The 27,946-nt window shown below is 41.1% G+C and overlaps 2 protein-coding genes across 2 annotated transcripts; both read left to right on the forward strand.

The window, feature by feature from the left end:
* Window positions 1–718: 718 nt before the first annotated feature.
* On the forward strand, window positions 719–8,881 carry ropn1l (rhophilin associated tail protein 1-like). Its single transcript, XM_069705530.1, has 6 exons — window positions 719–813; window positions 1,576–1,705; window positions 2,433–2,556; window positions 3,358–3,519; window positions 4,188–4,363; window positions 8,079–8,881. The coding sequence occupies exons 2-6, from the start codon at window positions 1,578–1,580 to the stop codon at window positions 8,188–8,190; spliced, it is 702 nt and encodes a 233-aa protein (XP_069561631.1). The 5' UTR covers window positions 719–813; window positions 1,576–1,577; the 3' UTR covers window positions 8,191–8,881.
* A 3,581-nt stretch (window positions 8,882–12,462) lies between these two features.
* Window positions 12,463–27,883, forward strand: ankrd33ba (ankyrin repeat domain 33ba). The gene is made up of 6 exons (XM_069705590.1): window positions 12,463–13,025; window positions 23,417–23,546; window positions 23,966–24,106; window positions 24,622–24,763; window positions 25,412–25,610; window positions 26,354–27,883. The coding sequence occupies exons 1-6, from the start codon at window positions 12,585–12,587 to the stop codon at window positions 26,897–26,899; spliced, it is 1,599 nt and encodes a 532-aa protein (XP_069561691.1). The 5' UTR covers window positions 12,463–12,584; the 3' UTR covers window positions 26,900–27,883.
* Window positions 27,884–27,946: the final 63 nt, after the last annotated feature.

Below are 27,946 nucleotides of genomic sequence, written 5' to 3' on the forward strand. Positions count from 1 at the left end.
GAGATCACATTCTTGGAGTGGATGTAGAATTTTCACTCAAGTCTTCACAAATATATCAAATGAGCTGTAATTGTCTTTTTCTAACTTCCAAATAATTCAATAACTTTGAATTTGCCAAACTCTGAACTTTCCCTTCATTGCTTCATTGAAGCCCGCCATGTCATTGAGGTACCTTGTGTTTGTTTCAAATCAAGTTTCAACCAGTCCGTACCACTCGTGGTGTATCGGGTCTTTTAAACTTACTGTTCAGAAGACAAGCGTGTGAAAATGACAAAAGGATGGATGTCATTTTATTCTATAAGTGAAGCGAACAGGGTTTGCCCTGGTTTCTGAAGGGCTTAGTTCCTGTGGTAGTGGTGGGCAGTAATTCGATGAAGAGCTATGCGTGTTTGTTAAGTAGTTGTGTGCTGTTATTATTACAATATTCATTTAAAATTGCACTCGGTAATAATCATTACCAACACCGGTAAAACCAAAGCTTAGAGGGAAGCTGTAGTGGTTTTAGGTGCTGTGAAAGAAACGCTCGGGTGCATCTGCAGCACCAAAGTGTTGTCATGGCCGGGAGGAGCCTGGCAAAGCTGGAGAAAAAAAACAACAACAAAAATACACACGACCTTGTTCCCCTGCTGAGCGAAAGGGGGCGGTAGTGCACCTCACACGGCGCACCAGCCACGAGAAGAAGAACGCGGTTGCTATGCGACGACTCGACACTACACATTGCTCGCCATAAATAAACATTGCCGGAGCGAGCCACCTGTATTTCAGGCCATCTGTGTGCGACTTCGTGTGAACATTTCTCATCTGTCAGACCAGGTAACGTTATACGTTCTCTACACGCATGTTATACAAGTGGCTAAATGCGCATTTGGCTTCATGTACCCCCAAAAAACAAAAAAAAAATCCCTTTTAAACGTTAAAGTGACGTTTAAGTATATGTATGTCTGCGACTCTATTTACCTTTAAATGAGTGGAGCAAACGATAATTCATGGACAAAATGTTAGTTTGATGTAATAATATGGTGTCCTCACGTTTGTTTTTAAGCGGTTTATAAAAGCAGATGTTGCTGCTGTTACTATAAAACACAACATATTACAGGTGTCTGACGTCAGAGACACTGATCGTATTCTCAAGTCTTTTCCTTTCTCACTGCATCACTCATTCAAACATTCAAAGGTTGAAATTGGTGAAAGCAACTGTGTCTGCTGCTGTATGAATGGGATCCTCTCCGGCACGGCTCCTTTCATCATAGAGGAGCAGCTTTGCTGCCAGGATATCTTTGAAACATGTTTCATGGTCTTCACCTGCATATTCCTCTCAAACTGAAACAGCAACACGAGAAACCTAAATTAAGTCTTGAGAATCAGAACAGAATATTTATGGTAATTTTTTTTAATTTTTTTTAATTTTTTTTAATTTTTTAAATTGTCAGTGTGGGTAGTTTTTTTTAGTTGCCAGAGATCTGCCACATTTTTTTTTATTATTTTTTTTATTTATTATTTATTATTATCACTCAAATCTGCTTTCTGCTGCATCTCATCTGCTAATTGGACTATTTTGTAATGTTTATATTACAGCCATGCCCACGGACACGTTCTACTGTTCCCAACAAATCAACATCCCTCCAGAGCTGCCAAACATCCTCAAAAACTTCACAAAGGCAGCCATCCGAACACAGCCGAAGGATTTGCTGGTGTGGTCTGCGGCGTGAGTCTTAATCTCTGTCAGCGGTGGTTTGGGGGAAACAGGGTAGAGATACATGTGATTGTGTTTTATTCCAGTCTAATTCTCTCAAACAATGCCATAAACACGGGCTGCGGTGTCTCCAGGCAACATCATTTTATAAGAAGGCAGGCCCTTTTCACCTGCGCGTGCCTTATCCTTGCATTGACTGAATATAATTAGATCCCAGGGACTTCTGTGTTACTGCAGAGGTTAAACTATCCGACTTCAACAAATAAAAAGCATGCTGCAAACTACTGGATGAAATTATTACAAATATAATTATCGACCACTGTAGCTTGGCAGTGTTCACAGCAAAAGACAAGAAAGTGAGTCATATGGTGAGGCAAAAAAAACAATTCGGGTCTCCTGGGTTGCAAGATGTTTACATGCTGTTAAAGTAACACCAGACTCTCTCAGACGTACAGAAAGTCATGCTGCCTCTCAATTCATAGTCAATATTATTGAACAAATGAGAGATAAGCTACAGTATGACTGGGAAACTTCCCATAAACAAAACTACAACATCTGATGACGGATGCAGCGGACGCACTCATGTGCAGTCATCGCGTTAGCCAACTCACGCCTCAAGTCTTGAATGGTCAGCGCTTATCACTTTATATTTGAATGACAGGTGATAGAAGCAGGATAAAGCTAAGGCCCGTGTTTAATCATATATGTGTGCCAATAATACTAGTGTGTCCTCTCCCAGATACTTCAATGCGCTGTCGAAAGGAAAGTGTCTCCCTGTCAAGGACAGGCTGGAGATGAATGTGGCCACCCAGAAGACAGACACAGGGCTGACTCCAGGTCTGCTGAAGATCCTCCACAAACAGGTATTTTCTCAACTCACACAGCTCCTCACACAATTGTTGCCTTTATGGTGAAAGACAAAAATGCAAATCATGTTTTGCATATTTTCCCGTGTGATTTTGGATTTGCATGTTCTCCACAGGCTGCATTCTGTAATCGATGTCCTCATCTGTTTGTAGGTGTCTAATCATTAGTTACAGGAGTTTAATATCCACATTTGGCAACTGTGTTTGTGTGTGTGTGAGTGTTTCTGCATATTGCAGTGATGCTGTTTCCCCATGCAGATCATTAAAATTGCATATTATTGTAAACCTACTTTATCTTACCTGCGACATTTACCGGCATCTTGGTGTGGTGGATTCATTAAAAGAACTGAATAATTAATATTTATTTAAAGGCCAACACTTAAGCAACAGGCTTAACCTTGTGAGAATGCTGCTCTCTGTCTGTCTAGACGTATTACTTTTTTTTTTTTTTTTTACATTTAAACTGTTATCAAAAGAAAATCTGAAAAAGAAAAGTCTTTTAATTTTATGGCTACAAATCTACAACAAATGCAGAACTGGGATATTTACATTTGTGTTAATGTCCCAAACAAATCTCTTTGTTTGGAGTGGGAATAAACTCCATCTTGCTGTTGTTTATTCCATAGCCTTTTATACATATGAGTCTACCATAATCGGATCACAAGTATACCAGATTCTCCAGATGCCTTGCTGCTGCTTATCTGAGCGTATCATCTGGTAAAGTGGTAAATAACATGATTTCCCCCCCCCCCCTTAAATTTACTAACCCCCCACTTCCCCCCCTCCACCCAATCATAGCTGTCCCCGGGGCAAATATGCAGAAAAGAGGATCTGCAGACCAAATGGAAGAGCCTGTGTCTACCCATGGATCAGCTGAGGAGCCTGCTGTCGTTGGGCAGCTTTTGCTCAGTTATCGACTGGATGGAGTTTTTTGCTCTGGGCTGCAGTACTCTAGGAGGGGTGAGATGTTACATAAGGCCAGATATAAATGCTAATTCTACTTCATGCCACTTCCTTTGAGCCCCAAAACCAACTGTGAGGCTGAGCACAGCTGGGGATCCTCAAGCAGTCTGTTCATCTCACTGTCTCTTCTTCTAGTTCTTACACTACGTAGGATCCAGACATCCGTGATCCAAGAATTATTGGATAAATTCTTCTCTGGCGATGTGAATCTTTGCAGCGCTGTTAAGCCAAAGATGTTGCTTAAAATATGCAGATAGAGCAGTAGAGACAGATTAAAGGGAATTTATTTAAAGCATGGAGAAGGTTACAGAAGATGACTTAGTGTCTGCAAAAGCAAACGCAGCTAAGCATTAACAACATTTTGTGCTTAGTATGAGTAGTTGTGGATCGGATGCTGCCGCGTACGAGGCTGTCGAACACTTTGACCACATGAGGGCAGTCTTGTTCTGCACTGATGGAGCTGTTTTTGAACTATCCCTGAACAAGCATGTGTGCATGGAAGTGTAATTACAGTGTGCTGTAATGCTCAAACAGGATGTGGTTGTCCTTGAAAGACAAATGCTTGTTGTTGTGTTTGGTTCTTTTTTTCTGTTGTTGTTGTTTTTAAAAAAAAAAAAATTATAATACTTCCAACTGATTCTCTGTGTCTCTGAACACTTGTTCAGACTCTTGTGAGTTCTCTGAAGTTTGCCTGTGAGATCCTGACTGAGGATGAGGAGGGTGGTGCTGCCAGGATCCCGTTCGACACCTTTGTCAAACTCTACACCTACCTGGCCCAAGTAGACGGGGACATGACTCAGGACCGCATTGACAACTTCCTCAGCAGTCTGCAGCCACAAGTGTAGGTGTCGTGTGTGTGTGTGTGTGTGTGTGTGTGTGTGTGTGTGTGTGTGTGTGTGTGTGTGTGTGTGTGTGTGTGTGTGTGTGTGTGTGTGTGTGTGTGTGTGTGTGTGTGTGTGTGTGTGTGTGTGTGTGTGTGTGTGTGTGTGTGTGTGTGTGTGTGTGTGTCCTCAGATGTACAGCTGCCAGTCCTGCATTAAGCAGAGTGGATGTCGTGGTGGAAAATGAGGCTGTTTTATATGCATCACCAACAGATATGCTACACAGTTCTCTTTTCTTTTTTTTTTTTTTCTTTTTTTACAAACAGCATAATTGCTTTCCTCACTTGAACCATCTCCCATTGGATTCAGCTACAGTCAGATCTCATAAAAAGCCTTTATTTCACTCTTTGTCAGTCATCGGCGAGGTATTAACTCAGAGGCAAGAGAACTTGTTTGGACTAACATGACCTCAAAAACTCTCATGTGGCATGTACCACCAAGGGCATAAGCAATGCCACTGCTATGTTTTGTGCAGTGATGACTCTGGATGCGCTGAATGCTGCTTTAGCTCTGTTTGGCCCAACATTCCTGCCAGTCAGTGTCAGTGTGCTAAGAAGCAGAGGCAGTTTAAGAGCCCCAGCCTCAGATGATGTTGTGAGATTGTGATATTCTCTGTTGTGAAAATCCTTGTGCTGCTGAGCAGAGCTGTTGCACTGACACACTGGCTTCTCCGCCCGACAGCAACAAGCAGAACGGCATGGTTCAGGTTTCCAACTTCTACGTCAGCAGGAAGTGAGAGGAGGAGAGACAGGAAGCAATGCAAGGAGGAAGGAAGGAATAGAAGTAACAAACTAATGGTATTCAATTAATAAATGGACCCGCTAATGCTCCTTTGAGCACAGCTGTTGTTTCATTACCAACAAATCGGTCCCATTAATTGTTTGCATCAGGCACAGCGGGTTATTATTTGTTACTGTCCAGCTGAAGGAAAGCTGCTGTTCTGAGTGCGGTTGGAATCTTTTAATGAGCAGCAATAGAAGCACAGAGCCGCCTTAGACAAACTGTGAGCTGGAGTGTGTCTTATGCTTTTTTATTTCCCGTTCCCTTCTGGGTCCCTGGTCAGCCAAACTTAATTCATCATGCACACAGCCTATCAGCTTGCTGCCTCGCCACATTTGGCCTCTCTGCTGGTGTATTCATTTTGCCCGGCAGATGAAAATGAGGAGAGGTAAGGAGATAAGCACGGAGGGCGCGATTTTCAGGTTGTGTTAGAGACTTGTGTTTTATTCACTCTCCCATGCAACGATGTGAAACAGGCAAGTTGCAAATGCACACTCAGACAGGTTGTTACGCTGGTCAGAAAGCACACAAAATATCATGCAGGGCCAACAACTCTGAGGCGCACACACACACACACACACACACACACACACACACACACACACACACACACACACACACACACACACACACACACACACACACACACACACACTTGAATGTTATATCCATCCTTTCTGAACTCATTTAAACACATTATTTAAAAAAAAAACACAGTTTCGTGATTCAGAATATGCACGATATGACTCTCTTTTCATACTTACATATTTTGTTCTCTCTTTCTTACACGCAAAACTGTAGCTGCGTCATTTTGGGGAGAATTTCATCAGGCAGGACAGGAAACAGGATCAGTGGGACTTCACATTGCATTCACAGTTGGCAGTAGGTTTTAGCGGTGGAGGATATACACGCACATGCTGAAGCTTACCTCTCTCAGGATTGCAACTGCGGCCGAGTCAAAGGGAATTGGAGGACAGATAGAATCACTTATAACCTGATAACGGCAGGCTCTCCACCCGTGTGACACAGCAGAGAAGGAATTTGGTCAGGGCTTAAAAAACAATGATCTTTCTGTGGACCCCACCCCACAGTAGACCTGAAGCTAAACAGTATGTTAGACACGTAAAATATATTATATATATGTAAAATAACTCGGTGTTAATCTCAGAATACTTTTCTATTTGGAAAATTCGGATTGTGGTCAATAGGTTCTATTCACGTGATGTCTGAGATAATATTGGTATCAAAGATTGAGCATTACAGTTCTTTGCTTTACATAAATGACCATTTACATAATTACTTTTGGTTAAATAGCATTCAAATGAGGATATGTATGACACAACTTGAATTACAAGGTTAACTAGAAATTGATTTTTAAAGATTTCCAAGAAGTTTTAACACAATAATAGTAATGTCCCAGATAGAAATAGAGACAGGTGTAGATTTGGACTCTTTTGGCCCATTTGTTTGACTGCAGGAACTTTACCAGACACCTTGAAACCTTTTCCTAATGAGGTCAAAGTATGTTTTTGGTTGGATGTCCAAAAAGTCATTGCTTATGATTTGGTACCTTCTAGTGACCCAAGAACTGCTGTTTGCACTGCTAAATGTTGCTGACTTATGAAATGCAAGCACGAAGACCACATTATGCTTTGTGTATTCATTCAGACTGTAAGCAAGCACTTTTTTTTTTTTTTGCTAGTGTCAGTATTTGGGACTTCTGGTTCAATTTTGATTTTGCTGATGCTTTAAAGTACATTTTTGTTGTTGACTAAGATGTTTTATTTTTATTACCGTGTCTGTCATTTGTATTAAAAAAGAAAAATACCGGGAAAAAAGAAAAAAAAAATCAAAACAAAACAGTAACTCTTCGCTGCTTGAGAGACTTGCGTCTTGCCTTGTTTTCAGTACACCTCTCCACCTCTGCACATCTTCCTTCATAGATTTAAAAATCCCGGCCAACTACAAAGACAAACACTCTTGGCTCAAAGCGAACTACTATTATCTGCCTGAATCTAAATGCACTGAAACTGGCACGTGTCCATGTTTGGAGACACCACTTGTTTACTTATTCTATAGGGACGTGACCGCCATGTCAGGTCACACCTGTCCTGGTCGACAGGCCTTGTAAAGTAAATTATACTCATAATAATCATGTAAAATCGACCTAAACAATCCACCTTGTGGTTGACGCACAGATGGGTATTCCGGCATTTACTGACCCTGGGAAATAACCACATGTTCTTCAGAGAATTCGTATAAATGTCCTCAAATTTCTGTGGCACAAAAACATAGTTTTAGGTGTATCTTTTTAGTACAATGTTCACGCTTACAGCTCCGGTGCTGTATGCCCTGTTGTTTTAGGATTTTGAAACACAGAGAAAATATGATGTCATTGCAAAGATGTCAGTGCTTTAGGAATCTCAGCTGCAGGGTGGACCATGTTGCGCAGCCTTTTTCTGTTTCTTCAAGCTCTGCTTCATAACATCGCATCTCCAGGGACACGTCGAATGTTGCAGAGCAGTGCGAAAGAGACAGGAGATGAGAGAGTGGACACAAAAGCTCCCTCTGTGTAGCTGTTGTGTAACAGACTTCAGGGTAAGAATAAGAGAAAAACATGATTAATGCTGTATTCAGAGTTTGCAGAACATGGATTTTTTATCATTCCGTGAGCTGTACAAAGTGATGTTGTAGGCCTTTTTGTTAAGAGTCTTGTTGGTTTAATCAGGGATGAAATGAAGTTTGGCTTTTAGTGTCAGTTTACTTGGATAAAAGTCGAGATAACAAATACCATCATTAGGGATAACTGGGGAATTTTCAGTAGCTGTTTAGTTGTATCTGTGTGACCGAAACATATGTCATGAATGTCTAACATATTTAACGTGCATATTTCAGGGCGTTCCAACATGGGATGATAAAACCTCTGGACTTTATCCATAGGGACGATGTGGACTCAACTCCTTCTGGTTCATCCAACTGTGCCAGAGCAACATCAAGAGCTGAATAAGAGCCCAGAGAGAGGGGATTTGTAAAAGCCGTGTGTTTAAAAGTAACAGTGGAGACAAATCCTGAATGTTCTGTCGGTGCAGCACGAGAGAATCAGCTGAAAATGCCTCATGATTTACAGAAAAAGAATGGACAAAATATCACGGATATCATCTGGGGTTTTCCCAAGCCTAGATTTGTGTTTAACACTCACCACCACCTTAAAACTAAGGAGGGATGACGGACACCTGTCAACCAAGAACACATCCCTAAAGCATTTTTTTTTTTATCTTTAAGCCTCATTATCTTCTTAATGAAACAGTGATCTTGTCATCTCTACTGTGACACACATGAGCCGATGTGAAATGAATTATTGAGACCTGAACTCCCTGAAAAACAACTACGTATGTAATTACTTTATGTATGTCGTGAAAGGAGTTGTGAGATTTTTCCACTAATTTGAGCACTTCTGTGAGCCACTATCCTGCAGCCATCATTTCAGACACTCCTGCAATGGCCTTCACAGCTCTGTCTGACATTCAGGCGGAGGTGGAGGACCTTTGCATTGTGATGCTGCTCCATGCTGTATGCTTAATGGAGATTGTTTCATTCTGTGTAAGGTTTTTGCATCTACTTATTATTAACACTGATTTTGTGTTTGGTCTGACAGTATTTGTGAAACATGTTACTAATAAATGAAGTGCATTTGTCCAGACTGTGTTTGGGAGTTGTTTTTACACGCATGAACACACACATCACAAAAAAGGACTTAATTAAGGGCCATTTCTGGCTGATTAAAATTAGTTAATTACCACTTGTAGACAATTGAATTTCTCCTACTCAACCGGCGACAAAAGCTTTAAGTGATGCCCTTAGCTTTTGAATAGACAGTGTTGTCTGTCCTGGCCTCATTAACTGATTAAACATAAACAATAATATCAAGAGCTTCTAATTAATAATCAGCATATTAGGCCTTGGCTGTGAAGGGGAAAACAACATTTCAAAAGCAAATTTTGGACACAAACAGCCCCATTAAAACCCTGACGTAAACACCTGATTTGGGTCACATTTTCACTTCATCATACACACACACACACACACACACACACACACACACACACACACACACACACACACACACACACACACACACACACACACACACACACACACACACACACACACACACACACACACACACACCTAACAGTTCAGTGCTTGTGTCCCGAGGAGACTCAGAGGAGATCTTTGTACTGGACTCCTGCTGTACGCCGTAGAAGAGAACACGGTGCGTGGGTGTTTTGGCTGTTTGTGGTTTTAAGGGAAAATAAATGAATGACTGAAGGGAGGCATAGAGGACCTCGTCTGAAGCTCCCAGCAGCAAGGTCATGTTGCGCTCATGAGGTGCATGCAGGCACATGCGAGATCTACCGAGGAAGGTATTTCTGATCAACAGAAGACCTCTTTACATGAAGCACATTCCACAACACCTGAATTTCCAAGCTTAAAGGAACATTTCGCTGCTTAATTATGTGAGCATCCATTCTATGCTGATGGTCATAAACAGCCCCTTTGAGGGCATTTTGTTTGAGTACCTTGTGCATGGGAACATCTCAGTAGTTGACTCATCCTATGTAATGGATCAAAGACCCAGTTTTAACCTCACCATTTACAGACATTCACAGAAGGTCTCCAGTCTCCTCACTGCATGTGATTATCTGTCGAGGGATTTAGATTTTTCTTCAGGTTTGAGCGAATGCAATCGGCTGTGAGAGTGATAGCATTGCTAATGTGCTATTTAGAGGTGGCATAGGTCTGGATCACAATGTTATCAAAGCTGCGTTGTGTTCCAGTTTTACAGAGTACATTAGTGTCATATATCAGTGGTTGTGCTGCATACTGTTAAGGGCATTATAGCCACTTCAAGTGTCTACAAAGCAAATCGGTTTTTTTTTTTTCCCATTCCAATGAAATATATCAGATTTTAAACCATATACTTGTAGCTACAGTAAATTATTCTAACCTATTAAACAGTTTATGTTAAACAACAGGTTTTGTGAAGTATCAAATGCACTCAGTTGTCTGTTAAATGTACTTGGCTAAAAGTTATGTGGACTGAAAAAGTCCTCCATTAAAGTCTGTTATTTTAGAAAGGTATGGATTTAACTTTGTTGTTATCCTTGAGTTGTGTTACACTGAGTTTTTCTTGTAATTTGTCCATGCTATTTATCTGAACGATTGAAGACATCTGAAAAGGTTTCAGGTAAAACAGATGAAAAGAGAAGTAAAAGATGGTCTAACTGTTCTCCAAATCTTTATTCATGTTGATGCTGATTTGAAGTGTCACTGACAAAATTTCCTGCACCTAGCGGGGTTTTTTTCTTCCTTTTTGCTCAAGGCTTTATCTGTCTGAGCTGTAGCCTTGTTCAATTTGTATTTCATTGGCAAGAGCTCACATTTGTAATTACAGTGTTGCTTTCAGCCTTCTGCCTCTGTCTCTCTACAGTGGCGAGTTAACATGATTCGAAATCTATGCAAGTAGATCAAGTGGATAAATGAGTGAGCTGAAACCAGGTTCATGTTTTGTTTTTTTTTTTTTTTGTACATGAATGTGATCTTTCAGCCTAACGTCACTGGAGATCTTTTAAAATCAAAGCTGGAGATATAGAATTCTAGTTTATCAACTCATGTGTCCCTGAGTCTTGATGTGGCTTGACCAGAACGTTAAACTACACATATATATATCTCTGGAAGTGCTAACACTGACTGTCACCACAGCAGCAGACTGATACCATAGAGATGGAAGAGTCACAGGAGAGCAGAGCTCCCAGCTGGGTGTAAATGAAAGCTATGATAATTATGGATACACACTGGGACTGCTATGCACTTGTTTTTTCCACTTTTGGTGATGTCAGCAAGCTGATGTTTTTTTAACTACGGAGATAAAAAAAAAAAAAAAAAGAAAAAAAAGGATAATCTCTGTACATTTTAAGGCTATGTCAAAAAATATGTAAAATATATTTTATTAACATTAAGTAGAGGTCAAATGTGCACCATAAAGACCTGTAAGAGCTACCTTACCACATATAGAATATTTGTTGTAAGGTCCTAATTAACAGATGAACCACAGAGCCTGCACATTCAAAGACTCTGATGCTTCAGATCAATGCTGATTCATTTCAGTGACATACTGTTGGTTTGGTGGCCCACATTTTTTTTTTTTTTTTTTTTTAAAGCTGAATTGATTGATTTGAAATAGATATCTCCCTATTTTGGGGTTCACGTTCAGGCTATATTATTTTTTGTGGCGTAGGTTTTAATCACATTTCTATAACAAATCTCTGTGGTTGAACCCACAAAGTCGATCATTTGGTTTTGACCACAGGATGATTTTTTTACAAATTAGAATGAATTTTCTATGTGATTAAACTGGTTACCCAAAAGCACACACACAAGCCAAGCCTCTCCATGGTTCATTGCCAAGTAATGAAGGCCAATCTATGTCTCTATTATCTGGACTGGCTGGTGGCCAACGAAATGAGAGCGGAAGAGAGAGTGAAGGGCTGAGAATGTGCCAAGGCTGTTTTTCAAATAAATGATCTCAGAATCATATAAAGGATCGTGGCAAAATGTGCCACAATCACTTTAATGACGAGCATCACTTCATTTGAAGACAATCTGCCTGAAAGTCGGTTGGTCCCTTATCTGTCTACAGTATACTTTGTAGACATTCATACCAAATAACTGATTATAGGCTGGCACGAGAAGGCTGGTTTTTCCTTTTGCAGTGTTTCCGGGTTTAAGATTAAAAGTATGGGAAGGGAGGATATTACAAGTAAACTGTTTATTGACAGAATAAAGCCAGAGAGATAGAGAAGAGAGAGAGAGAGAGAGAGAGAGAGAGCGAGATCCCAGTCGCGTCTAATCGGATTAAGTGACTGGAGGTTAACAGGCTCGAGTCTCTCTCCACCCTACATAGGACGCTCGTGTACGCAGCACTTTTACTTCCAGCTGGAGCTCCACTTTTTTTTTTTTGAAATACCCAAGTCGTATGTCATTCATGAGCTCCCAGACCAGATACCTGTGACTTCAACTCAACGCGCTTTCGTTTTTTTTGAGGACGCGCGAAAGCAGATTATTACTCCGCGGGACGTTCAAGGCTCGGATGTGCATAACGTCGACAACTCTCCAAAGACGGCTGTTGGGTAGACGAACTAAACGCGCAACATGTTCGACTAGTGTGCCAGCACAGATCAAGGAATTTGTGAAATTCAGGCCCTTGTAAGTAATGTGAGTGACTTTTTTTTTTGGGGGGGGGACTGTAGTTTGTTGTCTCTGAGAGACAGCCAGTCCCATGCGTGACGTGTGCCAGGCTGCACTCGACCCCGCGGACAGTGCCCTTGGCTCGGGGGTTAGATGGTGCTGATCACGGACGACAGGGATGGAGGAGGCGCCTCGTCTGTCCGCGTCAAACAGCTCCAGCAGCAGCAAAAAGTCGGGGGGAACCTCGGGCAAGTCCACCCGACCATAACCGAGGAGCCCCTGTCCAACTCTGAGGACGAAAACTACCTGGGCTCGTGCGAGGATGAGGACGAGGACGCGAGTGAGGAGGACGATGATGAATTCGAGGAAGTTGATTTTGAGGACTTGGATGATTGTCGGAGCATCGTGTCGGACGACTCCTTCTATCCACCAGACGATGTGTTCGCGGACTCGGAGCGCACCCCGTCTCCGAAAAGCCCGGAGCCGCTGTCCTTTTTCCAGGCGTGCTGCACCAACAACGCCGCTATCGTCCGGATAATGATAAGACATGGAGTGAAGGAGGAAGAGATGAAGGAGACCGACAGGAATAACAGGGTATGGAGCACTTTCAGTAACTTCATAAAAGTAGTTCGCCTTGACACACGTGCATCTCAAAATAGAGTAGTGTGACAAATTCAGTTGAAGAATTGGCTCCGATTTCATATATTAGGGCACATAATGTATGGAGAAGTTAAGAAACACCTTCAGCCAGATCGTTTAATCTTTTTCCCATTCAGTGCAACAAGTCAATTTAAAGAGCATCAGATTCAAAAGGAAAGCTATTGAAATAATGAAGCCTGAGCTTGCTATGGTGGCTTACTTCCCTCCTTCCAGGCCTTAAGAAAGTATCTGGTCGGATCTCTAACTTACTATGGCATATGGAAGTCAGTGTGTCATACATTCACGTGTGGGACTGTGACTTGCAGTGATTACTCTATTTTCAGTTTGCAAGTGAAAATGCCACATTTCAAATCTCTTGTATGTCTTTGTCCATACCTCCTTGGTTCAGTTTATTTTCTCACCTTTATCTCTGATCACCTTTTTCACATGAACACATGTGATGGCAGATATCAGTTATGAGACAGTGAGCAAACTCAGCCTCTTAAAAACCACTGACATCTCTCGTGGTTAGAAGAACACACCGTCCTGTGTGCGCGGTCGATATGTATGTTTGAGTGTGTGTGTGTGTGTGTGTGTGTGTGCCTTTTCTTAGTCTTGGAGTGATTCAATTTGTAGTGAGTCTGTGGGTAAACACATTTTATACCAATGAGATGATGGCAGCGAGCGATTTCAACAGTCTTATGTTGTACTCTAAGATGGCTGCTGATGCGAGTGGGAAGGATAAAGCAGCATGCAGGCGTGAAGTTATCGTCAAATAAATTCGACATATTCAGACCAACAAAACAAACTGTGGCCAATCAGAAACTCTCTGGAATTAGTGCAACTTTAACCCAAGTGGAATCAGTCTCTCCTCATTTAAAAGCTCAAGATTGTAGTTTGTTGGTTTACCATTGTTGTGTGGACCCCGAGAAGATGAGTGACCGCTTGGTGAAAGCTGATGGGGATCCAAATACAGAGCTACATGGTACTCTATTATTACAGAAATCTTAATTAAATGTACCTTCTCAAGAGACACAATAAAAACATACGTACAGTTTTGTAAGGGAAATTGCTGAACAAATAAACATTCCCTTCTTTGGAATTGAGTAACATCACAACAGAAAAAAAAAAAAATGTCCCATAAAGACGTTCCTTTTTAAAGGGTCAGGCAGGTCTGGGAATTAAAGTCCTTCTGTACAGAAAACCTGTGTTTAATGACCCAGGATGCATTAAAGCCATACATTTCACTATAGGGATGTTTCAGTTTCTGTTGTACCAGATGACGACACATGGGACGTCATGTTATATCATATTATATGAGTTTGCCAATATCAAACAATGGCACAAAAACTGTATGATGTCAAGAAAGAGTCAGATTAGCTGCTTCTGCTAAAAAGTATCTCAGATTATATTTACAGTTAAAATTAGTGTACATATCCCTTCATGCCTCGTGTATGTATCACTTCACTCCTGTCAAACAACTGCGGGCAACCCAGCATTTTTGCCCATTACCACATAGTACGCATCCAAATGTCTATAGCTTTACATGTGGAGGAAGCCAAATACTAAGCATAGTTTTCTATTGTCAGCAGCTCCAGTTCTAGAGGACAAGATGGAGTTTCACTGCTTTGTTTGTAGATGCACGAGACTGTTTTTATTCACTGACCTTTGTCTGGGATTGTTTTCATACAACTGACCTTATACCAAAAAATCTGCATCTCCGACCTTGAAGCGACCCCATTTTCTCTTCTTACATCTCACCTCCTGTTTTCATTCAAACACGCACGTGTCTCACCACTTCTTTCTCCTTATTTCTTTGCAAGTACAATGTATAATCAGTGGTGGGAGCATGGGAAGAAGAAGAAAAAAAAAAGAAGAGTAAAATGACATTTTTATAGTGTCAAGATGTCCCTTATTCTTCGCCATTATTATTGGTCCTAATTATGTGCACTTCAGATTGTGTGTTTTATAGACTCCTCGTGATATTTAGACATTCTGCACAGAACCCCACAGAAAAAAAGGTCAAGGGTCTTAAAGGCACTTGTTTGAGACTAATGTTTGAGTATAGTGCGTAGCAGTGAGAGAAGAGAAAGAGAGGTATGTGTTCGCCAAGACAACTAGGATGTGTGCTTTTGCATTCACCATTTACTTTGCCATGCCCTCGGGGGCCGATGGGATATGCACAGACTCCGAGACAATACAGGTTAGGGAACACATCCATTGGAGACACATCCTGATACAGATGTCAACATCCTAATATAGCAGACGGCTTTACAAAGTGGTATGTAAGACAAAGAAGGGTGTTACAGCACATCCCAGGCTTGGATATGACCCAAGTAAAGAATGCACATCATTTCCCTTTTAACACATCAGCAGTATATAGGGACATTTACATTATCATGATTTGTTCGTGTTGGGGATCAAAGGAACCACATTACCAGTTGGGTCAAAATCCCTGCATATTAATAGTATTGTTAATGTGCTTATTACATATGGCATTATTCCAGCTGTGTAAAAATAGCTAAATGCAGATTTCTTTGACAGTAAAAACTAGTAAAATCACTGATGCACTGATATATCGAGCACTTCAGTCACATTTTCTTATGTAATGTTGTTTCTGTTGACTGTGGTTCCCTTCAGCAGGGAAGTTAGCGGTCAAGCTCAGCAGTGGAATTGCAGCTCAGAAGGTGGCTCTTTGTTTTGCATAAAGGTACTTCAGCAAGGTGAATGTTTGCTGGCACAGAAGATTAAATTCAAGTCAGTGGTTGAAAGACAGAACAAATGTTGGATAAAAAGGACCTTTACGAATGCAAAGGAAATTTGATTGACAACCAACACTGTCCACTTCAACACTACAGTTTTAGTAAATGTTTTGTAGTAACCTGATAATAATGTGTGGCTCAGGGGAGGGTTTATCTTATTTTGTATATTTATATGATAAAGATTAGTGTCACAAAACATCAGTCACAACTTTTGATACCGTCCCCCCCCAGTCTGTTTGATAGGCCTTGTTCGGATGTTGTTGCAATCCCATGTTTTCTCACATCAGACTTTGCAGATTTCGAAACGTGATTAACTGGATTCATAATGTCAGTACAATAGCTAACCATTTATTGACATAAACAGACAGTCTGTCCAGTGTGCCCTCACAAGAAAGGGTGAAGTAGTCCATGTTTCAACTAAACACAGCCTAAATACTAATGTGGGTCACAGGCAAGTATGAGGATTTAATTCTCCTAGTATACAGTATGATTACAGAAAAGTAATTTTCTATGCTGTCACAGTCAGATTATATTCCCATCATTTTGATTTGAATGGCTGATGTGATGGAGGACATGTCAACCAACTATTGGCTTTCTGATGTAAAAAGTAAAAGATGAACCCAAGTCATTAATTTCAGTTAACATTAGGGTTATCGCTTCAGTCTGCAGGACGTGCGCGTTAATCTCATGTATCAATTTAATATATCAATGTCTTTAGGCACATCTGACCCCGTTTACAATAGTGTGTTCGGTGTTCTCCTTGTGGTCAATTGGAGAAGTTGACACACACACACACACACACACACACACACACACACACACACACACACACACACACACACACACACACACACACACACACACACACACACACACACACACACACACACAGGCTTAAATCAGGCCACAAGCCTGACTGTTACCTCTCTCTCCATCACGCACACACACACACACACACCCTCCTTTAGAACACAATCAAATTTTCCAAATAAGTTGGGATCAGGTAACAAATCAGGAAAGATACAGTATGTTTCAGTCGTGCCTGTTGAGGCCACAGCCAATGACGTCAACCGCAGCACGTCTGACAAAACAGAAAGAGCAGCTGACCGTCACATGGATCGACCAACAGGCCAAAAGGCAGATAAACTAAATGAGGCATAGGCGCATAGAGAATTTTGGCACTGCAGATGGTAGAAAGTCCAATGATGTTAGCAAATACAGATGGGTGGAAAAATCAAAGTGACAATCATACACATCTGATTTGATATAGCCATGTGAACGCTCAGCTGCAGACAGAGAGACATCCAGCAGGGAGGATATTGACAGAAACATGGCCCAGTACATCCACGTCAGTGGCGCCTCTAATGTATGTTATTGAGGGCGATCTGAGTGTGTTTCACTGCATGTGTGCGCACGTGCTTGTTTCTGAGTAGAAAGTTGCAACATTTATTCTTGGTTTTGGCTGCAGAGATTGTCTGGCAGGATTTAGGTTCTGTCGTACTTCATTTGAGAAAAAAAAAGTGGGTAAATCCTTTTGTCGGACACAGAACGCAACAAGGACAGCAGCCTCTTGGTTTCTTAAGTGTAAAAAGGACAATACCAGAACAGGCTTTTAAGCATTTTTCTACTCGTTTTGGATGCCATCCTGTTTGTTTTGTTTAATCTGATAATGCTTTTTAAACTGCTGCTTGTTAGAAGTTGTTACGTTTTCCTCCAGCGGCAGAAGGGCATTCAAGGTGTCATTCACCAAGGGCGAACCCAAATGCAGACACAGGACAAGCAGGCAGCCTATAATGCTGGAGAACAGGTATGAGGCAAAACTTAGGGGGGCGGGCAGGCCAACGGACAATCGAGCTGGCTGGTAGGTAGATTTATAACTAAATGTCTAGACGTGTGGCCCATCGACACCCAGGACTGCACAGCAGAAGAGAATTACCTCCATAGAGCAGTGGTGATGACTTGAAGGCCAGCAGGTGTGGTTATCCCACATGAGGCACAGGTGTGCAGATAGAGAGGGAGAGAGCAAGGGGGTGAGGCATGGAGTTACCAAAGAAAACACCAGGCACCATTCACTCACTTTTTACATTGTCTAGCAGACATGTATTTTTTTTTTTAGTGTTAAGGAATTTTAAGGGTTACACTGGGTATTGTGTCATCCTCTTTGGAGACCGTTTTTAGAGAATTAACTGTAGATACAGTTGCGTGCCCCCTCCGCCCCCCCGCTCTCTGTCTCTCTGACTGATAAGGCTAAGCCTTTCTATTCCTAGCTCTGGATATTCCCCAGATTACAGAGTGTGTGTGTTTGTCCGTGTCTCTCTATCTCTGCAGGCTAATAATAAGTCCATTCCAGAATTTGCGTGGTTTTGTGTTCATCACAACCACTAACCTTATGCAAACAAATTTTAGTTCAACTGAAATTCATTTTTGCCAAGAGCTCTGCATACATCACTTAATTTTGTCATGACTTGTGCATACGTTTGGTCAAGGTTGCCATTGTTAAGGTACATCTTCATTTCATTTGTTGTTTTTGTGACAGAATCCCCTATATTGGAGGTCTCCTGAGAATTTCTGATACCAGCTGACATTGAATTATTTGGAGCACAAAAAACAAAAAACAAAAAAAGAAGATAGTTTGGTTTTCCACAGGCTAATTCATTTACGTGGAATATTCTTCTTCTCCGGTTTGAAACACATTATTGCAATCAAAAGATATGAACCAGTTTGGTGCCCATCATTACACGTGAACACATTTATAGAATGCAGTATGATGACAACAACTGTGTGCAGGTACTTGCCAGCATCACTGATTATGTTCAAAAGTCACATGTGTTTGACATCAGTGCTAACACAGGCCTGCTAGCTTCCAGCAGAATATACATTTTGTAGTATGAGGAGTCTAAAATGTTGCATGTTAGAAAGGTAGAGACAACTTGACTTGCCATCATGTTAGATAGCCATGGCAAACAACAGGAATGCCTCAGGTTTGTACGTGTTGTGGCCACAAAAAATAAATTGGCTCAACTTTGTGACCACAAACATGTAAAGAGTTCTCCATACTCAGAGAACAGTAAGGCAAAAATAATTTAATTTCAAGGCAATATTGAAAGCATGAGTCTGGAGGCTGGGGAAAAAAAAAAAAAAGATGGGAAGAGTCTGGGCCGACCAGCTTCCTTTGGGCCCTCGGACCTAGAAACCCCCCTCCCCTCTCTAAACTAGCCAAGACAGGGAAACTAGGGAAACTAAAAAAAAAACCAACAACCTCAAAAACCCCAAAAAAAGAACTACCAAGCCTCCATCCTCAAAACAAAGTGCCCTACAAATAAAAAAGCAACACATCACAGGGCTGCCTCACAAAGAAGAGTGAGCGCTCCTGCTTTTCAAACCTCCATTATATAGAGTAGGTGTGTGGGGCCATCCACTCATCACAGATCAGAAACACCTGAAGAGAGACAAAGAGAAAAGAGCACAAGGTGGGAGCGATTAATAATCGAACATAGGCGAGTTAAAGAAATAGCTACCTGCCCGTGTTACATTTATGTCATCTTAACTTCGAAGAGCATCTTTCAGTGTCAATACTCTGATGTGCACAGAAAAGTAACACTATTTTGGTTTGAGTTCAAACACATCCAGTGCATACTACTTTATACTTTATAGTAAGCAATTACAGAATAAATATTCAAGGACACTGCACTTCCATCATAAGGACGTTTAAGTCTGTGTTTACTTATACAATCCAGTGTAATGAAACAAGAGAGATTACAGTCAGGGAGGACATACAGTATGTCGATGTCCATCCTCAGAAAGTCATAAAAGCGTTAAATGATCTGCATTTGCATTTTGCCTTGATACAAAATACATAATCCCCCCCCAAAAAAAACATTGGTGAGGATTTACAACTATGTCACGCCCTACTGTGTTTTATTTTTGCTCTGGACACACACTCATCCATTCCTGGAAGTCGCTCTCTTGATTGTTTTAGGATTGTTGATCTGCAAGGTGCTGTTATTTATATCCCTCGAACCCCAGAAATAGCCATTAAGTGTTTTGAAGCACAGGATTGGCTTTTTTTTTAATCCATGTACTTGTGAGTGGGCATTTTGCTGGTGCAGATTCTTCAGTCTCCCACATTGCCTGCAGCCACTAGTAAAGCCCTTCAATATCAGAGAGCACAATAGGTGTAAAATATTTCCCCTAGTGTTTGGTAGGAATGTGCTGAGTAGAAGTTGTCTGGAGGAAACGGTAAAACAAAGAAGTTAAATGCTGGTGTGTGTTTGTGCATGTGGGCAAGAAAAGTTCACAGGGAAAACAGGACATAGTCAGGCGACGGAGATTGCTCCAGACATGCTGCAAGGCACGCTACTAAAGCACATCACAGCACGGCTGGAGGCTTGCCAAGAATTGTTGTGTCTGTGTACACGAGAAAGTGTGAGAGAGACATAGACAAGGTCTACGTGTGAGTGTCAAAGCAGAAAGAGCTACCTGAAGCTGTGCCAGTGTTAGTGAACTTCTTCCTGACAATCCAGCAGCTACTCCGCAACTTTGTCCACATTTTCCCTCAGGGCTGACAATGTTGGTGTGACTACATCTCCAGTTGGCTGACAGCATGGTTGTGTTTTAGTTTGAGTTCAGTTTGGATTCCAGGTGAAACCACATCTAAAGTATATGTCCTGTAAATTCTCTAAGGCAGTTTAACAGAGCCTCAAGTACACTAAACCGAAAGCTTAGGTGATGTAATTTAATAGGAAACTGTGTTCAGCCTAATATAAATAAAAGGCAGTGTTGAGGCAATCCCACCGACACTTTGACAAAAAGAGGAACAAAGACTTTCTGTTCCAATATCCATACTACTATACTATTTAGTATGCCAGAAAAAGATTTAGTGATGTCCCAATACATAGTATGTTGAACATAGTATGCGAAAAGTACCAGGATGTCCTACTACATCCGATCATATTTTGCAGTATGTAGGCCAGCATGCTACTCTGGCTGCTGTTACCCACAATCCTCTGTGTACGTTACGTCACATTGACTGAGCCTTCGAGAGAGTTGGTGGCACTAATGCGCCGCCCGCAAAAGGAAGAAGGAGAACAAAAAGAGTAGGCATTCAAAGGGGGCGTACTCGTACATGCATACAAGTACATGCTTTATAGGGTACTAAAAGTAAAAAAGAAATAGTATGAGATTCAGAACGAAGGGATACTCTTGATACTGGTTAAATTAAGAAGAACTGAAACATTCTGCAACTTGATCATCTATGTAAGATGTATCTACAACCCTGTTTCCCAAAACGTTGCGACGCTGTGTAAAAATGTAAATAAAAACAGAATGCAATGATTTGCAAATCACATATACCCATATTTAATCACAAAGACAACACAAATGTGAAACTGTGAAATTGTATTTTATTTGTTGAATTTGATGCCGGCCACACGTCTTAAAAAATGTCGGGTAAAGGCAACAAACGTTGTGTAACGCAAAAAAAAAACAACAGCTCGTCGAACATCTCACAACTAATTAGGTTAATTCACAACAGATCAGTAACATGATTGGGTATAAAAAAAGAGTATTTCAGAAAGGCAGAGTTTCTCAGCAGTGAATATGGGGAGCAGGGGTTGTACTATGTGTACTAAAGTACAACCCCTTGCCCACCACTTGCATGCATTTTGTGAGTTTTCTATAAACCTTCGGGCCTTATCTGTATCTGTGCTCGATCGTTATTATGTCTATTAATTTCAGCCAGACTCCACCTTTAATCATACCATGTAGTTTGAAGAATAATTTAGCAATGACAGAGTGCTTGGATAAGAAGATTAAAAACTTATCGTTCCAAGTGGTGCAAAGAAACAATTTTATGAGTGCTCTCACATCGTGTTATTGAAGCAGGCTCATGACTCAAGTTTGCTCAAGGAATATTAAATGTGGAAGACATTCTGACAATTTACCAAAACAGTGTAATATTTTATTCTTCCTGGAAAAGTTTGAGCTAATATGGCCCAGATTTGATATTCAAGAAGTTTAAAACACCACCATGTCTCTATACACTGACACATTCTGCAGTCAAGTCAGTGTTTCAATCACCATGTCGTTAGCTGCAGGTCATCAGAGTTTGTTGTACTTTAAAGACATGGTGCTCAAGTTATGCTGCTGTTTATTGACCATGTTCTAGTTTAGCATATTTGATTAAATTCCACAGAATTCATTCCTTGAAATCCATTAAAATGTTTCAACGCTACCAATATGAAGAGCCGTAAGTGCAGTGAGAAATCTTCCTGTTATTGAAGTAAAAGTAAAAAGGTCTACAATATTTCTTGATTACTCAGCCAGCAGCTGTGTAGAATCTAAACATATCTTGCAGCTGATGCATGCACCGGCTGTGTGTTCTGACATGTAGGAGGTCTGATTGGTTGACCTCTCCAGCACACCTGGTTTTAATAAAGCATTCATTTGGACTAGGTGTCCGCCAGCTTGCAAATTAACAGACCATCATGAACATGCTGTTTTCCCCATAACTTACAGCCTCACCAATTACACTTCGCAAACTACACCTGAGTAATGAGAGAGAACTTTTTTTGCGTGCTCTTACTGTTCCTTTCTGTTGCATGAAGTAACAAAAACGTGGTATTTTTTTTAATAAAGCATATTGTGTATTTTCTTCAATTCCAGTTGAGCATTAAACGCTAAATAAATTGCACGTATACAATACACGCTCTGGAGAACGAAAGGTTTTTATGTATTACATTTTTTTTATACCGTCACATGTTGTTCTTTCAAGTTCTAAGTAATTTCAAATAAAATCATTTTATGTCATCATGTTGACCAAATTAATTCCCTTCACGTTACCTGCATTTTTTACATACATTTACTGAAAACATCTGAAAACACGCAATACAAATTTATATGCTGTGACCCATCTAATAAAAGATATTCCTCACAGATAGAAATAGTTCATGTATAAATGTATAAACACGCTGCCTTTATGATAAGTCAATTGAGAGCTCTGTGTTCCTGAATTCTACTCGCTCCGGTGGTTAGACTTGTTTGTCTTGGCTGAGGAAGTTGTGCGCCTTCCGGAAAGCACACAACTTTTACAGGAGTTTTCCAGGCTCGCACACACACCCAAAGTCCCATAAATCAACACTCACATTTGTCCACACACATATATAAAAGGCTGCCTATTCTGGCATGAACAGACACAGGCGCAAAAACACATCCACACTAAAGTACACAACAACATCAGACAGAGGGAGACAGCTTATTTTTTTTTTTTTTTTTTTTTTTTTTATAGTTCAAGGTTTCTCAATGAAAACACAACAGATGTCATGTTTGATCACAGATATTAGTTTTGGAAGTTGCATAAAGGTCGACTGGTCTTGTGGATTCCTTCTGACACCGACTTGATCGCATTTTTCTTAATAATGCTTCTTATATGTCAGCACTTTTACTGCACTTTTGCTTCACCTCCATTTTTTTCTCCTACCTTTGCATTTTTGCTGATTCTAACTTTACACATCTCCCCCCCCCCTTTCCCTCCTCTCGAAACCGTTCCCTATCCTCTTCCTGCCCTGTCACTTCTTTTTGTCTCAGATAGGGCTGTTGGTTGCATGTTACCAAGGCTACGTGGACGTCGTCATAGCGCTGTCTCAGTGTCCCCACATGGATGTCAACTGGCAGGACAGCGAAGGAAACACAGCTCTCATCACTGCTGCACAAGCAGGTAACACACACACACACACACACGCACACACACACACACACACACACACACACACACACACACACACACACACACACACACACACACACGCACACTCACACACACTCACGCACACTCATGCACACACTGTGACAGGCTGCTCCACAGTCCTGTTGGACACATGTACATTCAAATACAAATATACACACAGGCAATTTGACACTAATGATGACACAGATGAACACAGACCGGCATCAAGAGCACAAGTCTGCATGAAGTATTTTGTCTGACCAGCTGTATGGATGTGGATCTTTTCCCCTTCAAAATGTTGTGAACAAGTGTGAATGCATGTTGGGAAACCCTTTTACAAGCAGCCTAGTAATGTGATGTAGTTTGACCGTGTTTGACTTGTGTGTCGTTTTATTCCTCCGTTGTTAAAGGCCACATAACAATCACCAACTATCTGCTGAACTACTACTCTGGGTTGGACATAGAGAGAAGAAACTGCCACGGCTTCACCGCTCTGATGAAAGCTGCCATGCAGGGCAGGGTGGAGTGTGTGCGCTCGCTCATGATGGCAGGTGAGGAAGACCATAACCTGAATTAAACACTTTTGCAGTCATTAAGAACGTGCAAGTTTCATACATAGACACAAATGACAAGTATCAGAAATGTTTTGCTGATATCTGAATTTTTATAACCACAAAAGAACCAACTTCCAGAAATATGGTGGACAAATGGAGAGTTTGGGTCGGCTCTAGATCTGGTTAGACAATTATTACTTTTTGTATTTATTTTATTTTCGTCATGATTATGAAAATAATGAAGACATTTGATGCCAAATCATCAAAGGAGGGGGTTTCGTTGTCAGTGTCTCTTAACTCTTCTCTTGACTGCCCTGTGAGAGCTGTACAAAGGGTGGAGTTGAGTACACGAGTTGTCTTGAGCACACCGAGACAGGAAGCAGCATTTGACTGACATCGACTCTTTCTGTTCCCACCTTCTTACATCTTAGCCTACATCTCTGTGCGCTCATTTTCTGCTTTGTCTGTCCACTGAGAAATTCAACTTGCCCTTCCTTCCTTGTGTCCACCAGGAGCTGCCCTGAATGCGAAGGACTGTGGCCGCCACTTCACTGCCAGGGAGTGGGCCTTGTTCACGGGCCGCTATGAAACTGCGTGGGTGATGACACGCCTGATGGCGCGGCCCTGTCCACCCCAGTACCGTGATACATACAGGTACAACTCACAGCATGTCTGTCTATCATGAGCAATATCTCAGTGGTATTTTCTAAAATGTGTTAGGTAGGTAAGTAGATGAAAGGCCGGCTGATTTACAAAAAAAAATACATAAAAAAATACATCATAAAATATATCATAAACTATACATTGCTGACTCTGTTAGTGACACTGCATGACCCCAAATAATGATTTAGTCATGCTGCCTTGTTTCCAGTTTAATTTAATTTGACACGGATGTGCAATGAACTCATGAATCTTTTGCTTCGAGGCACTGAGTGCTTTTACAAGTCCTTTTTTTTTTTTTGACACTTTGCCTGAGCATCTACACAAACCAGCATCTCGAGGAGATGTCTGATGAACATCGTCAACCCCCTGACACCCGGCTATGTAGAAAATAAATAATCCTGACTGACCTCGTAGCTATGTAGCTGCGTGCAAATCATCTCATCGCCAGCGTTTCGAGATTTGCCTGACAGATTGACTGCTCTTTTTGCTTTTTGCCAGAGGCGGGGATTTAAACGTGCAACACAAGGTCAACATATATCAAAGAACATACAAAGTTAAACATTCATCAAATAACACAAAAACACAACATAAAAGTAGCGTTGAGAGAAGTTATGACTTGACTGAAACTTGCTCTCCCAGTCTGGAGTGGCCCCCGCTGGCATCGCTGGTGACCAAAGCCCAGGAGCCGCGTGACTGTATAAAGCGCCTGACCGACACTGTGCGGACTGTCTTCAGCATGGCCAATGTCACCAACCCTGAGGATGAAGGTGTTATTGACCACATGGTTTCCATCACAACTGCCATGAGGAGCCCTTTCATTGCCATCGCATGCCACACAGTGAGTAATTCGGCTCTGGAATCTGTTTGTTCTGCAGTATTTATTTGTACATTAATCAGCATTGAAGTCTGTACATCTACCCTAACAGCATGTCCTTCACTTACTCCCTCACAACAACGTTATACCCATAAACCAAGATAAAGTGGAGCAATGGGAATAACTACTGTTTGTGATGAGGAAGCACTTTGAAGGTGAAGAGAGTCTTTAAAGTTGCTCTCCTCTGCATTATTTCTCCTGCTGTCTGCTCATATTCAGCATAGTTGGAGATATCAGAACTCTTTTTCTTATCTTCAGATGAAGCCAAACATTCTCGTGTCAAATGAAAATCACCTTCCACAGATTTAAAGTTTCCGTTTTTGAGGTTATCAAGTAGAAGGATAATCCAGTTCTGTCAGTGTTTGTAATAGAACTGATGTGCAAATGAACTGATGATAATATTGTGATAATAAATGTGGCTCTAATTTATCTTTTATTCCATCAAATTCTGTGTTTTTTGGGATTAATTCTGAATAATTAATGGTTACAATTAACGCCAGCCTCATCTGATAAGCATGTTATTCATACACGATTAGCAGTAGTGCAACACAGAAAACAAAAACAAAAAACGATTGATGCTTTTTGTTGAGAGATCATCAGGAATTATCACTTCTGGAGCTACTGCACTGCTACCAGTATTATACTACTATATCCTGTATAATACAGCTGATATTATAACTCCTGATAACAACCTGGTTTCCCTTCAGGTGTGCCCTGACAGTCCTCCAAGTGTGGGAAAACGTTGCTATGCAGTCCCTGAGATCGTCCGCCAGCAGCGCTCCAAGGAGCTCTGCTCCATCAACCCCAGCAGGGTGGACAGCCACCTCAAACTCTTCCAGAACTCTCGGGTCATGCTGGTGGCCAAGAAATCAGGAGACCGCCGGGCCAGCCTTCAGGCCCAGAGCCTGATGCCGAGACACAGGAGCTCAAGTCTGGGCATTGCAGCTTACAACGAAGCCATGGAGCTGCGGAGGACCAGCCTGCTGCCCATGCACATGGTGCTGAGGAGGAGCAGCGTCAGGCCCGGCTTCAGCATCCCCAAAGTCAGGGTGTCCAAGGCCCCGACACCCACCTATGAACCAGAACAGAGTCGGAGGAAGAGCAGCGCCAAAGATGGAGGGGAGCACCTGCTGCAGATACCAAAATGGCGGTACAAGGAGCTAAAAGAAGAAAGGAGGAAAGCCGAGGATGCTGAGAGGAGGAGGCTGGAGGCTGTAACCAAGAGACACATTGCTGCTGGGAAAAGGAAATAATATCATTACCTCAGAGGAAGTCATGTACACTAACCTCCAAAAAAATGAAAACTATACGGGCCACAAAGTCAGACATATTTGGCTTTAATGTTTTCTAACAATATACGTGGTTACAGTGAGCCGAGAATTACCAACAGTGTTCCTAAATGACAGAAAACTGAAAGTTGCTTTTGTCTGCTCAGTTTTGCAAAAGCTGACCGGCCTCTTAAACATGGCTACCACTATTCTGACAACATTTAGAAGGGCACAGTGCTCAGTGTCCTTTGTAAATACAAAACAGCGAATTCCCAGGAGATTTGATACTTGAAATGTTTTTGGCTAATTTATTTTTTTTAATATTTATTGCTTTTTATTAGATGGCCAGGTCTATATTTTGTTATGCTTCGGGTGCTAATTACAGCAGTGTTTTTTTTTGTAGAAGACACTTCATACCACACATTCTTTCAGACTTTGACCAAAGCAGACAATGTGTTCATCTTTTTGCCTAAAAAGTGGAAGCAATATTGAATAACGACTTTAAAATATTCAGTGAGAAATACTCACGAGCTTTTCATATTGGCTGAGAAAGCGAAACATGAGCTCTGTATAGAATCTAATGACATTTGCCAGCAATATTTTTAGATGCTTTTTATCTTGCTTTAAATCGAGAAACCCTGAATGTATTTTGCATCTGTATTTTATATTAGATTTTAATGCTTTTGGATGACAAACTTTATTTTTTGTATTCAATATATACTTTTTCCACACTAATATGTAAACAAGCATGTTTTCAAGTCTTAATGTTTGAGACGAACATGGAACTGTAGAGTCATTTCTACCAGGTTGAAAGAAAGTTCAAAATATTCCCCAAATGTTTACATTGCAAAACTAAACAGATTCACCCTGATTCTATTAGAGGTAAACCATCATGCAATGAGTGAGATAAGTGTGTTCAGTGTACACAGGGTATGGATGATGACGCGAACGAAATAAACACTTCTGCTAACAGTGACTGGACTGTGAATGTGATTACGCCTAATGTATATTAATCTTTTAATGATATTAAAA

Source organism: Brachyistius frenatus, unplaced genomic scaffold (genome assembly GCF_029030835.1).
Source record: "Brachyistius frenatus isolate BFR_SWC_R1_liver_20210118 unplaced genomic scaffold, ASM2903083v1 Contig_57, whole genome shotgun sequence".
In the NCBI taxonomy this organism is placed as follows: domain Eukaryota; kingdom Metazoa; phylum Chordata; class Actinopteri; family Embiotocidae; genus Brachyistius; species Brachyistius frenatus.

Bases quoted from the DNA above. Each gene is read 5' to 3' on its own strand.
- ankrd33ba (XM_069705590.1), top strand. From the start codon at position 12,585: ATGGTGCTGATCACGGACGACAGGGATGGAGGAGGCGCCTCGTCTGTC. The intron at 23,547-23,965 runs GTAACACACACA...CCGTTGTTAAAG, and splicing joins CATCACTGCTGCACAAGCAG to GCCACATAACAATCACCAAC. The intron at 24,764-25,411 runs GTACAACTCACA...TTGCTCTCCCAG, and splicing joins CAGTACCGTGATACATACAG to TCTGGAGTGGCCCCCGCTGG.
- ropn1l (XM_069705530.1), top strand. From the start codon at position 1,578: ATGCCCACGGACACGTTCTACTGTTCCCAACAAATCAACATCCCTCCA. The intron at 1,706-2,432 runs GTGAGTCTTAAT...GTCCTCTCCCAG, and splicing joins TTGCTGGTGTGGTCTGCGGC to ATACTTCAATGCGCTGTCGA. The intron at 4,364-8,078 runs GTAGGTGTCGTG...TGCATATTTCAG, and splicing joins AGCAGTCTGCAGCCACAAGT to GGCGTTCCAACATGGGATGA.